At 39.4% G+C, this 13084-nt stretch overlaps 1 protein-coding gene across 9 annotated transcripts in view; it reads left to right on the top strand.

The window, feature by feature from the left end:
• The window catches only part of TBC1D1 (TBC1 domain family member 1), a 97770-nt gene extending 91474 nt beyond the window's left edge, over positions 1–6296 (top strand). For all 9 annotated transcript variants that reach the window (XM_085059168.1, XM_085059172.1, XM_085059169.1 and 6 more), the window contains 3 exons: positions 1066–1235; positions 3517–3687; positions 4493–6296. In XM_085059168.1, the coding sequence (XP_084915294.1) occupies positions 1066–1235; positions 3517–3687; positions 4493–4693 (542 nt within the window). In that variant the 3' untranslated portion in view covers positions 4694–6296. The remainder of the gene's footprint in view (positions 1–1065; positions 1236–3516; positions 3688–4492) is intronic.
• Positions 6297–13084: the final 6788 nt, after the last annotated feature.

Here is a 13084-nt window from a genome sequence, read left to right as displayed (position 1 = left end):
TTTTTCACCTCCGTCAGTATTGTTTCATAGGTTAGATGCTTCTGTCTGTAGCAAGGCGAGTCACTCAGTGAAACCAGGAGCAGATTCTGAGTTACAGTAGCAGGAAAGGCAAATGCAGGGCAATGCTGTTTATACAGATGGAGTTTCTTGTCTGATGCCTTTATTGGAGACTTATACGTCTTTACTCTCTACATACTTAAGTGGGAAAAGGAAGGGAAGGGAAGGGAAGGGAAGGGAAGGGAAGGGAAGGGAAGGGAAGGGAAGGGAAGGGAAGGGAAGGGAAGGGAAGGGAAGGGAAGGGAAGGGAAGGACATTGCATTGGAAGGTCACTATATACTGTGGTTTCAGTGTGCTTGGTATGCCAGGTGCTGTCATTGCAGGGCCACCTGCAATATTTACACTTAAGCTGTATTACTAAGATTTCAGGGTACTTATTAATGTAGTTATTAGCATATTAAGAGAAGTGGTTGAGACACATACTAAAAATAAGCACATGCACTTGAAACTTGAGGCTACTGGAAAGCGTGCTTTTAGCCTCATGTGCTCCATGTTATATTGTGGTTTTGTGGCTTTCTCCACCAGATGAGAGAAGAGCAGAATTTCAGATCTTCAGTTGTGTCTTCAGATGTAGGTTTTGTCTGTTGTATTAGGGTTTTTAAAGGGCAATGGGATTAGATTTCTATTCAAATTCATATTCCTATGAACATGAAAACAGCCCACTAAGCAATTAAACGATTACATGCACAAAAAGCAGCAACGCTGATAAACGTGACTACCTGGTTTATTGTAGACTTATCTTAAACTTGAATTGCTTTTTTTTTTTTTGTGAAAATTCACTAAACAAATTAATAAGGGATTGTGTTAGTCGAGTATGCTATTTACAGTAATAATCTTGATCTTATAAAACTTCTAAAGCCATAGCCAAAAGCACATGCCTGGCCCAATGTATCTAACCCCCAGGTCACTCCTATGAGAAGTTGTTGTCCTTGGACAATTTATTGTTTTAATATTCTTGTCAAAAGATGTGCTTGCTTGATATAATCTGTTCTTCCCTTGTTTTCACAGATATGCTCTTCCTTCAAGGATCAGAGGCTATATTTAAAGTGGCTTTAAGCCTCTTGGGAAGCCACAAGCCCTTGATTCTGCAGCATGAGAATCTAGAAACTATTGTTGATTTTATTAAAAGCACTCTCCCCAACTTGGGTTTGGTACAGATGGAAAAGACCATTAGTCAGGTATGAAATAAACTGAGTACATCAGAGGTATGCAAAGGAATGCTTACCTTCTTCTTAGCAAGTTCTTGAGAGAAAAACTGAACAACCACTTCAAGCTGAGAATTCTCTTGTAGTTATAAAGATGTTGAAAACTTTAGGAAGCAGATGACTTGTGAGCTAAAATGACTTAGTAGCTTTGTGTGGTATTGTAACTTGTTTATGGTCACTTTATGAAGCCTTTAGTGAAAATTAGTTGGTTGGTTTTTTTTTTCACCAAATAATTTTACTGTCCAAGTCTCATTTCAGAAGCAAAGATTTACTTACAAGAGCCTCACAAATGTTGACCTTACTTACTGAAATTAGAAACCTCCCTACATTGACTCTGTCTCTGCTGGCTTTTATGGTACTGGCCTAGTCATGTAACAACAGCACCTCTGTAATTCTGTCAGGAGTACATGAGGCAGTGCAGACTCTTGCAGTGAGTAGTGACTGTAGACAGCAAAACTGGGAATCCTTGATACAATTTTTTAAAACAGCAGACAAGGAAAATGATGCAATATTGCTAAGCTAGCAGAATACTCCAGATGATAACAATGGAATCTGAAAAAATAATTAATTACCTAATTAATTACTTCAGTTAAGGCTTTCCTGTTTAAAAACCCTAAATGTTGTTATCTAAACTGCAGCAGTAGAAGGAGGGAGGGATGCTCTGTTTAGGCAGCTCTGACTGCTCTAAATTTAAAGTGGGTAGGTAGAAGTGAGTTGAAGAAAGAGCAGTTCCCCCACTTTGATCCGGGCTGACTTTGAAGGGAGCAGCTGTTTGACCAGCCCCACTGTCCATACACAGCTCGTGGGTTAATCCTTGTGCTCCTCACCCTTCTGCAGCATGGCCTTTGGTTTACATGCCTCAACGTGCATTCAGTTGGCTAAGTTTCAAGTCAAACTTTTTATTTGCCTCATGTTTCCCTCCTTTCAGATTTGATACTCTGGTTATGACAGCAGGGATTTCCCTCCCTCTTTAGGAGCACAGAGGCTAGAAGTAGCAGAGGTCATGAGAGGAACTAACATTCTGCCCTGCCAAATTGCACTGCTTGTTTTACTGAAATTTCAACAGCCTGTCCTCTTCAGAGATGCTCAGATTCACAGAAAATTCCATATGTGTAATCAAACTTGAATTAAAATTGTATTTCAGCCTTCTGTGCTTAGATGCTCAGTATATGTTTCTACTGCTATATAACTTTGAGATAATTTCATAAACTGATGTTTTCTTTTACCAGCATTTAAAGTTCTGTAGGCAGAGCAGATACATAAAATGGGCAATCATTCCTGTTACTTTAACAGGTATTTAGGATGGTGTTTGACATTTGACTCATTTTCAGAATGAATAAAGTACAAGAGGTTTAAAAATAAAAAAAAAGCCCAGAACTTCTCTTCTTGGGCAATTTTTTTAATACATTTCAAAATCAACTTTTATTTCTTCTATGTTCTGTGATTGGCACACTTGTCCTTTTATTTTACTACCTTCTTCACTGCTTTTAGAGGAGATTGGAGTCATAATTATAAATAATTTAAAGGCAGGTGCTTGCCAAAACCTAGAAAAGAGAATAGGAGGTTTTTTCCTTTGGGTCACTCTGTGCACCTCAATTTATTTATCTGCTTTTAAAATAAAAGGTTTTCTTAATGTTTATGTAGAATAGACTGAGCATTCATTTCAGTGATTTGTAGTTAACAATAATAGAAATCTATTTTGATATTACATCATGTTTTTGTTAAGTGTGTTGGTGTAAGCATAGGTTATTTCATTTTCTTTCAGTCTATAAAAATACTGTAGAATCATAAATAAAGATAGCAAAGTTTGCTGTTTTTCATTTAAAGCTTTTATTTTATTTAGCTTTACACTTGTACGTGTGGCAGGTGGGTTTGGACCACACTTTTTCTCAAGTGACAAGAAATTCTGGGTATGTCTAGAAGAGTTTATGCCAAACTGAGATGTACTAAGTTTGAAAAGGGTAATAGCCTACAAAGTCCACACCCTAGAAAACTTTAGTGTAAGTGCTTTGCTGAAGTCAGGCAGCGAATCAGTAGCAAAGTTTTTGAGTAGATCCAGTGCCAGTGTATTGCACTCTACTGTGCCTCAGTCTTGCCATTTCCACAGTAGGAAATGTGAATGCCAAAAAGTAAGTCCTGTTTTTCGTATGTTTTGATTAAATATCTAAGTCTAGATCTAGATCAATAGATTTTAAAGCATTGAAAGAACGTTTCTGATCTGCACAGCACCTAATAATATTTTTATATACAACAGGTGTTTGAAATGGATATTGCCAAACAGTTGCAAGCTTATGAAGTTGAATATCACGTGCTTCAGGATGAGCTTATAGATTCATCTTTAAATGACAATCAGAGACTGGATAAATTAGAAAAGGCAAACAGTAGCTTGCGCAAACAAAATTTTGATCTCCTGGAAGAACTGCAGGTACAATTTATATTTAATATTTGATTAACATTCTAATTTGTTTCATATGGTGGAAGGTGACCTATTGCTAATAGGAGAAAAATGCATCACCAGAAAATGTGGGTCAATATTGTTTGTCAATATTTTGCCCCCAAAGGCTGAACTTTTTAACCCATCATAATTACATGATGGGCAGAGATCTCACCAGAAAGGCAAATACTTCCCTGAAAGCCAAGACCACTCAGTGCTTATGTCTCTAAATGTTATCCAGTGCTGAAAAGTCCAAACAGAAATTGGATGTTGTCAAAGTACCTCACTTACAGGTCTGGCATGCTAAGTTTGAACAATCTAATGCTTTGTTTCACCGTGAAGTAGAATGCCAATATGTGCAACCTTTTGAGGGAGAACTTCTGGAATTTTTTACAATGTGTTTTCCATTTGCATATTGCTCTAAATCCCCTTCTTCTTCTTTGCCTTCTGGCATTCATTGGACTTAATGCTGAGATGAAATGAGGATGCAGGTAACATGTTGAGTTGTCTTTGCTTTGCAAAGCAGCAAGTGTGGCCAGCCAAAAATATCTCCCAGCTGACCCATATAGAAGCTTAACTTGACCTCCAGTTCTTTGATATAAATTTGCAGACTTGGTAACTTTCTAATTTCATTCCTTTGCATTATATTCTGAATTTAATCTTTCATGATTTCCAAAGTATTTTATATGTATACATGTATCTCAAAAAATAGTTTAAAGATGGTTTCAGTCATTAATGAATTTACCTTTTTTTTGCTTCCCATCCTTTCTCCCCTCATATCTTTTTACTTTGAAAGGTGGCGAATGGAAAAATCCAAAACCTTGAAGCTACAGTAGAGCTTTTATTGACCAACGAAGGCAAACTGAAGCAGTCCATTCTCACTCTTGAGCAGGAGCGAGCAGCTCTGCTGAAAGCTGTGGAAGAGATGCAAAAAAAGTTAGGTGATACAGATGGGAAGCCTCTGCTTAATAGGCAAGAACACATGGATGCTGACTGACATACACAGCTGTAACAGGGCAGAGAAGCTGAGCAAGAAACAAAGGGAAGAACTGAATCATTTTGTCATGACCCACGGGGGTTTGACATTGTCATGTTCATTGTACATGCCTTACTGCAGCAAAACAAGATACAGGCATAGTGGCTGCCCATATCAGAGAAGCTGGTTCCTTGGAGAAAAGACTCTTCTCTTCTTAGTATGTAGAAATACTATGGAGAGTAAGATGCCACATAAGAAATAGTAAACGAAAAACTTACTAGTGTGTGTGCAGTCATACACAATACACTGTAAATATGGTTTGGATTCCTCAATAAGTGCTTCTAAACCTAAGTGCTTTGGGTTTGTCACATTTTTTGTTTGTGTCTGCATCCCCACCATGTTAAATAGCACATCCTTTAGAAGGTCTTTTGAAGAAATATGTCAGTGTAAAACCTTTGAATGGATGACTGCCCCATTGCAGCTATGCAGTGGTAACATTTACAGGGCATTTTGTGATTGGACTTGAGATTTTTAACAGTGTAATTGCCCTGCAGCTTGGCTGGGTTCTGTTAATTATTGTTTATGCTTCAGAAAAGTGCTTCCTGGTGCTTGAAGGTGTCAATCTGTTGGACTCCAGGGAGCTGGACGTTGTCATATGTAACTATGCATAACTGGGGGCTTGTCTTCCTTTTTTTTAAGTATGTTGGTTTAGTATATTTCTTGTTTAATGACCATTAATTTAGTGTATTGTTAGTTGGCATTATCTGATAAACATACTGTATATAGTAACTGCATTATTCTTAACAAAATATACTGACATTAATTTGGTGAAGCCTGTGACTCTTGCAGCATCATTCAAGGATTTATATTCAGACTCCTCAAGTTTCATCTTATTTATTTCTGATCTGCTGTGTGATGTAAGACATCTTTTTGCTGGGAAACTAATGTCCACTGTCATATTTTTTCCTTTATTTGGTACTCTATGCTCTCCCATCCTCTGAAAATGTTCAGACTTTTTCTGAAGAAGTGGAGTCCTTTCAAGAGCTTCATGGTGTGCCAGATATGCTGAAACTGTATTATAAAGGGTATAGCAGTTCTAAGTAGGACACCATTCTTTTTGCAGTGCATCTTTCAAATAAGATTACGTATATAAAAAGGTAATTCTCACTCTTTTTAACACAAAAGTAGTTTGCAAGCCAGTTAAAGCAACACTGTACAATAATACCCATGGATGCACAGTTGTTGGGGTTTGCTTCAGAATTAGGAATAGGGTCATAGTTTTGTTCAGTCCCCAAGCACAGAGTTAGTAGGCACTGGTGTTTTGTTATAGTGGAGATTGACCCAGGATGTGATTTTTATATGTTTGGTTCTTGCAAGTCCACTTTGTATTCACTTGGTATTGAAATTCCACGTGCATCAGTTATTATTAATCTATTTGCCTCTTAAGCTTGTATTTTTTATTTGGAAATACATAGTGAAGCTTATGCTTCATGTTTAAAATTTTGTCATAATGGACCTCATACTGTTAGAACACTCAGTAATGTTGCATTTTTACAGCATAATACCATAGTTCATACACTGACTTTTTAAAAAGAGCAATAAAAATCATAATAATCCATGCCTACATCTATGTTGTTACATTTTTTGACATTGAAAAACAAAAACACGGTTGGTGGGGTGCTGGTTCAGAACCGTGTAAGATGAAACTTTCAGGGTACCATCTCCAGTGGTTGTTAATTTCCATTCAGTTCCCTGCTACAATGAAACAGTTGCTTCTACGTAGGTAGAAAAGCCTAAAGTTACTTGTTACACAATTTACCAGTCATGCTTTCTGTGAACAGTGACTCCAGTTCTCATCTAAGTGCACTTAGTGATGGAATTACACAAATTCTCAGTAAAAGGCTTTGGACTAGAAGTTGGAGGGAAGTAAAAGCACTTCCCAAGTTCCCAACTTTGTAAAACCCCAGGGCTTTTCCCTCCAGAAGTATGAGAAAGAAGTAATAGAGCCCAGAGCTAGTTCCAGATACCTGGTACTCCAACTGTGCTGTTGCTGAGCATCCTTAAGAATGTATAAAATTAGATCTCCTATTTTCTGAGTACCAGAAATTGTCATCACATACTGTCTTCCGTATGAACAGTAATTTCTGATTCAGAGAATAATTTTTTTAAAACCCAGCTGCAAACCCATACATTGAATCCTTCAGCAGAAATAGCAAATGAACCACTCCTGAAAAACCAAAGTTGAAATCATCAACATTTTCTCTGTGTCACTTCTACAGATAAAAATCCCCAGTGATGATGCTTAATCTTTGAAGAAAAGTGAAGAAGGGAGGAGTTCATTGGTATGTGCAAGCTAGACTTCCAAAGGTGCATGACAAAGGCAGCAAAGGGTGCAGTGTGAGTGTGCTAGGGAATTACATGGATGCAGTAGTCCACAGAGAAGTGAGGCTGAAATGTGGAAAGAACTAATGGTGGCATGTGCAACTAGAAAAAGGCAGAATCTCTGAAAACTTTGCAGTGAACAGCACTGCATGGATGGAGGACAAACTGTGGGGTGTTGTGGTCACCCAGTTCTGGTTTGGTTTTCTTCCAACCAGTGTGAATGATAGTTTGTGGTAAGTACCTGGGACTCCCCGTGTTTCTGGCTGTTTGATATACTTCTATATTTTGCCCTGTTCTCTATTTCCAGAGTTCGTTACTTAATACAGAATCTGAGAAATTATACAGTGCCTATTGTGGGAAGATCAAAGCCTTTTCATAAAGGCACAAATTCCCTTGTTGAGGGTGAGAATTGAGTCACAAAAAAGTGCAATGACTTGCAGCAAACATTTCAGTTTCTGACTGGTTGCTATCATCCAGTGCAATTCAGATCTTCTAAGTCATGTCAGACTGTCTTACTGGTTTTCTGAAAGATTATTCCAGAAGGTCTGTAATGTGTACTTGGTACAATGCTCTGCTGAAACAGTGTAAAATGGGAAATGCAGCCACAATGGAACCTTGTCCTTTACTGGCAGCTATTCCTCCCTCCCAACAGTAACTCTCTCAGTCCCACGAAAACATATGGTGTCCTTACCAGGTGCCTCCTCTGCAGGTACCCAGCACCCTCCAGCTCTTCACTGACATGCTGGACTGGAGGTACTGCCTGCAATCCTGGGCAGCAAGGACTGTAGTATAGCAGTCAATCAATATTCTTGGGATTTTTTTTCAAACATAATAATCTGATAAGAATTGCATTATTTAGGACTAAGTCACAAAACTGCAGCTAGTAGGAGTCTGAATGAAGAACAGTAGTCTGTACACAGCAAAGAAGACAATACGGCTGGTGCTTTTTTCTCCTTTGGGATCTTACTCCACCATACAGTGGAGCAAGGAGCTGAATCCAATTTTTTTTAGTTCAAGCCCACCACATTAGGTGCTGCAATTCTACTGTAATAAAACAGCCTGGTATGTCAAAATGGCAGAGCACACCATTTCTTGGCCAAGTCAGGTGGGACACTGTCAGTGCCCTCAATGCGTTCCCCTCTCTCCTGGAGATTTGGCTGCTTAATTAGGTAACACTGACATCTGGCTTAGAGGCACTTCAGGCCTCCAGCAGCTTTGGGCCTGAATGCCTGCTGGCCTTGCAACCATTCTACAGAAAGCTGGAAGAAGCCAGGTACTTCCCACCCCACCACCATCTTTTAGGTGATGCATTTAAGCTGAGTCTCTTGTGCTTGGTCCTTGCCTGAGCTATATTGCAGCCACACCTGCATTTGGCCATGTACCCTTGTTGATCTGACCTGTGGGCATGGCTTTCCTGCTTGAGCTCAGCCCTGTCTGGTGACCTAAACTGTTGACCTGTCTTGCTTGTGTGTTTTTGGGTTTTGTGGGACATGCACCTTGTCAGTAAGCTGTCCCCTTTGCCTGCCTGTCACCCTCAGCTCCTGGCTCACTGTCCCCTTCAGAGCAGCCCTGCCCTTGCTGCTCCCCAACACAGAGCTCAGGTTTCATGTGTGCACTGCTGCTGCTGTTTCCAGGGCTGGGCTGGTCAGGGCTTGTTTAGGTGTCTGTGCATGCCACTGCTCTCCCCTGAACAAGCCAGCCTGTTCTCTTAGAGCCTGCTTAGGCACCTCCAGCACAATGGTTGTTCTGTGTAGTATGGCCCTTACTAGTCTCCTATCTATTTTAAAATTCTATGTTCACATTCTTTTCCCCATCAAACAGTGCACCAAATTTGCAAACACAATTTTGATGCTGATGACACCAAAAAGTGCCTGAAATGAAAAGAATATATTTTGACTACAGCTGGATGAATGCCATGGTTGCTTGAGGCACCTTAGATCATTGCACAGCATTTATATGGTATCACAGCATTTATATGGTGTCATGCCTTGTGATGTGAAGTAATTTTTCTTCAACAGAACTTTACTAGAACAGGTGCGTGGGTGGGAGAAGAGCTCTGGCAGCCAGGCCAATCATCAGGAGTGCAATCCAGGCATTGCCTTCGGAAGGCACTTGTGTGGCTTACACCCACTAGGTTTTACATACCTAAATTAGGGTGGATCACTAGGTGCTCATTTGCTCATGCAGCTGCCCGAAAATATTCCTTTCATCTAGACAAACCTGAGGCTGCAAGAATTCTGTGCCTCAAAGTAGGCCTTTTCAGCATAACCCAAAGCAAATCAATAAGGACTTCATTATGTACAAGATTCTAGTTATTCTTTTGTATAAATGCATTTTTCCTTCTGTCTAATTGTATCGTATATTTTCATGGTGCTAAAAAAGCATTGGGGCTATAGATGCTAAGAGATGATGAAACACCTCTTGCAGAGAGAACAGAGATGATTAAAACAGGTTCTGGAGAAGCTTGTACTAGCTCCCCATCCCTGCCTTTTCTCATGCATAATTTCAGAACCAAAGAGATTTCAGGAAAATTTCATTACATTTCTTTTGATTAGGAATAAAACAACTGACAAAAATGTTCTGACAACAACCACTGATCCTAGGTTCAACCAGATGCCTACTTCTGTCACTCCCTAGCACTCTTCTGATATACCTTTCCTTTTGTTAACGTTGCATACTAGACTGCTTGTCTGCAAAGCAGATAGAAAAACATTGTTCCTTTTCTAGCTAAAAGGAGAATATGATAATTCCCCTTTGTACCTGTCTGTTCCTCTGTTACTAGTGAGGCAGTGAGTTTCCATTTCTGAGTAGTTATGTGGAAGTCATTCTAATCAACATGGTCCTCAGGAAAAAATGTCTTGCTACAGTTTGGTTCATTCTGTTGTCCTATTTCTTTTGGAAGCTGGGTAGGGAGAAGGAGGGGCAGGGGTTGACTATTTAACTAGCATTCTGAAGTTTCAAGTTCAGTTTTCTCAGATTTTTTTTCATAAGCTGTTACAGAATGAGTGAATACTAATAACACTTGTACATACAGTCTCTTTTTTCCATGTTCCCAGCATTTGATGCTTAGGACATTGTTGGCTCTGTAGATAGTGACATTTCTTGTAATGTCAAAGATTTGAAATTTCCAAGGCAATGGTTGACTTAAAGAGCATTTCTTCGTTGTACTAGTTAAGATGAGCTGAGTAGCTTCAAGAGTCAGCTGCTGGCTGGGACTTAGAGCTCATGAAGCCATGGATTCTTGGTGGGATTAGTGGTATATGTATGTCTTCCCAGATCATTATTTGCAGTTTTCTCTTAGGGCATATTGCAAAAAAATATGACTGCAAAACGAACAAAACCTGAAATGCAGTTGCTGTTTAGTATTTAGTGGTCTGATAAACCAATTGTCTCTGGTATTTTTTGGTAAGGAATCTTAAGTGGTGGTTTCAGTGGTTAGAGACTGAGGTAACAGGCAGATGCAGAGAGGCAGTGAACCTTGCAAATGGCAAAATAGCAATGTAATTAGTATGTAAGTATGGAATAATTCTAAAGCCTTTGAAGTACATTCTATACAGTAAACATGTCCAGAAAGTTGTTAATAGACATTATGTTCGTTTTGGGAGAAGGAAAAATCATGATGCTTATTAAAAATGGAAAGAGATGGACTGTTAAGAAGACACATAGGGCCAGACAGGATAAAGCCATGATATTTTCAAGACCTACAGTAGGATGTCTGACATACCATAAAGAGTTGTGAGTAAAAATATCCGTTGAACTGAGAAGCAATACAAATCTGAGCATAGTGAAATAATTGGGATAAGCCTCAGAAAACCTTCAAGCTTTTTGCAGTTCCTGATGGGAGTTCATAAATGCAGGCTTCAGTGTAAGCAGGGTTTCACTGATGAAGAAAATGTGTCGTTCTTTTTAAACAGTGGAGAAAGTCAAGACCTGATTACATAACATACACCAGCCATCTGGTCAGAAAAGTTCGCTTCCCGCGAGAATGGAAAATAAAGGAAGACTTGTTCATACAAAAATACCATCTGCATCTTCCAAGAGATTCTGGCATATCTCTGGGATGCACTGACATCTTCATCATGCTGAGAACAAGGTTCCATAGTACCTAGAAACATCAATCAAATAACAGTTTAAGTAGCAAGTTCAGCCTCTGATAGAATATATAACTTTGCTGGAGCTTACATGAGGGCAGTCCATGATGCTGGTCCATTATTTACAGCTGCTGCTGGAACTGTTTTTGGGTGACACCTGTCCCCTTACCTTAGGTTTAACAGTGAAGTTATTTTCTCAGAAACTTGGAGTTTATCGTTTGACTGTCATGTTTCTCACCTCAACTTCATTGTTTCGCATTAAACTCCTAAACTACATCAATGGAGTAGGAAGATTGCTTTAATGCACTGACTTTGCAGGAAAACAAGAAAAAGGATGATGAGACAGAACATGTGTAGGTATTTTACCCTGCCTGAACAGAAATTGTAGCTGCCGAATCTCCAGGTGGCTCAGTTGGCTCCTGCAGCATTTAATGGGATAGAGTGATGTAGTCATATATAACTGCTGACTTCAGTCTTGCTGCATGCTGGTTCAGATATGCTGGCTGGTGTGAAAGATGCCAGAGCAAACCATTACCCATACTCTGGTAACTGCCAAGTTCCATATGGGGTAGGAAAAATAAGTCTGTTTTAGCCTAAATCAAGCAGGCATAAAAAGCATCTCCTATCCTCAGAACATCTTTATGCATCCAAAATTACTAGCATTTATTTAAAAGAAAAAAAGGCAGCAATTCAGATTCTCTCATAATTTGTTCCAGCACCTCAATTCCAGAAAGCAATACCATTTAAACTGGGCCCAATGTTTAAAATCATGACTAAATAGGTACAAATTAAGGCAATAGTTGCTTAAAACTGTGGACAAATCAGGGAATATATATTTGCCATTTGAGTGGATCTGTGCTAATTATTATTTGCTGAGTTTGTGTTGCAAGTACAGTAAATACTTGTTTCCCCTTTTAAAAATCTTAACGCCTCAACAAAAGATAAAAACTTCCATTGTCAGCTTTTGCTTAAAAAAGAAGTAGGAAGTTCTATGATTAAAGGAACATAAGTGTGTGTGAGAGAGAAGGAGGAAATGAGAGTTTCAGAAGCAAAGAGCTGACAGCAGGGATTTACCTAAACCCTTTGTATGACCTCCAGAGAGATCCCAGCAAAAGACATGCAACAGCTCACTGCTGTGGGCTACAAATTTCAGGAATTTTTAGTTACTGCAGTGACTAAAAATTCTCTCAGAGAGAATGTTATAGTATACTTTCCCTCTTCTGTATTCCACTCCCACCAGCTACTCTGTCTTGCAACATAAAGGTGGGACATGCACACAAACACAGACACAAGCCAAACATCTGCAGGCTTTGTTGTCTGTCACTTCACTGCCCTGTCGTGATGAGCCAAACAACCAAGAGGAAAAACTTACCTTACTGGGGACCAAGGTACTGTCTTCAGCTGTGAGGTCCATGAGAGTCTCCTGCACTGTACTGACTCCAATCCTGTGCATTTTGGATTCTCTTCTGGATCTCTTCTGGAAAACCAGCAGCATATGAGCCAGCAAGTGTCAAGAGATGATGGCTTCCACTTTCCATGACCATTTGGTCTAGAAGAGAACAAACAAGAACAAAACACTGAAGACCCTGCAGAGCAAACAGATTTTTTGGTTTGGTTTGGTTTGGTTTGGTTTGGTTTGGTTTGGCTTGGCTTATTTGTTTGTTTGTTTGTTTGTTTGTTTTTGTGGGGGGAGTTGGTTTGTTTTTTGGTTTTGGTTTTTGGGGGTTTTTGTTTGTTGCTGTTGTGGTTGGTTGGTTGTTTTTGTCTTTGTGGGTTTTTTTTGTACCGGCAGATCAACATTGGAATGGAGTTCTCTAAAGATTTTATGTTTTCTCCCAGATTTCCTTCATTACTAAGCATGGTTTCTGCCCAGAAGTTGTTGGCACTGCCAGCCCTCTTCAGTAAGGAAACTAAGGGCATGGGCAGTCTGGAAGCTTTT

The sequence above is a fragment of the Lichenostomus cassidix genome, chromosome 4 (assembly GCF_008360975.1).
Source record: "Lichenostomus cassidix isolate B80296 chromosome 4, HeHo_3.0, whole genome shotgun sequence".
NCBI classification, from domain to species: domain Eukaryota; kingdom Metazoa; phylum Chordata; class Aves; order Passeriformes; family Meliphagidae; genus Lichenostomus; species Lichenostomus cassidix.
This window is presented reverse-complemented; position numbering and strand designations above follow the sequence as displayed.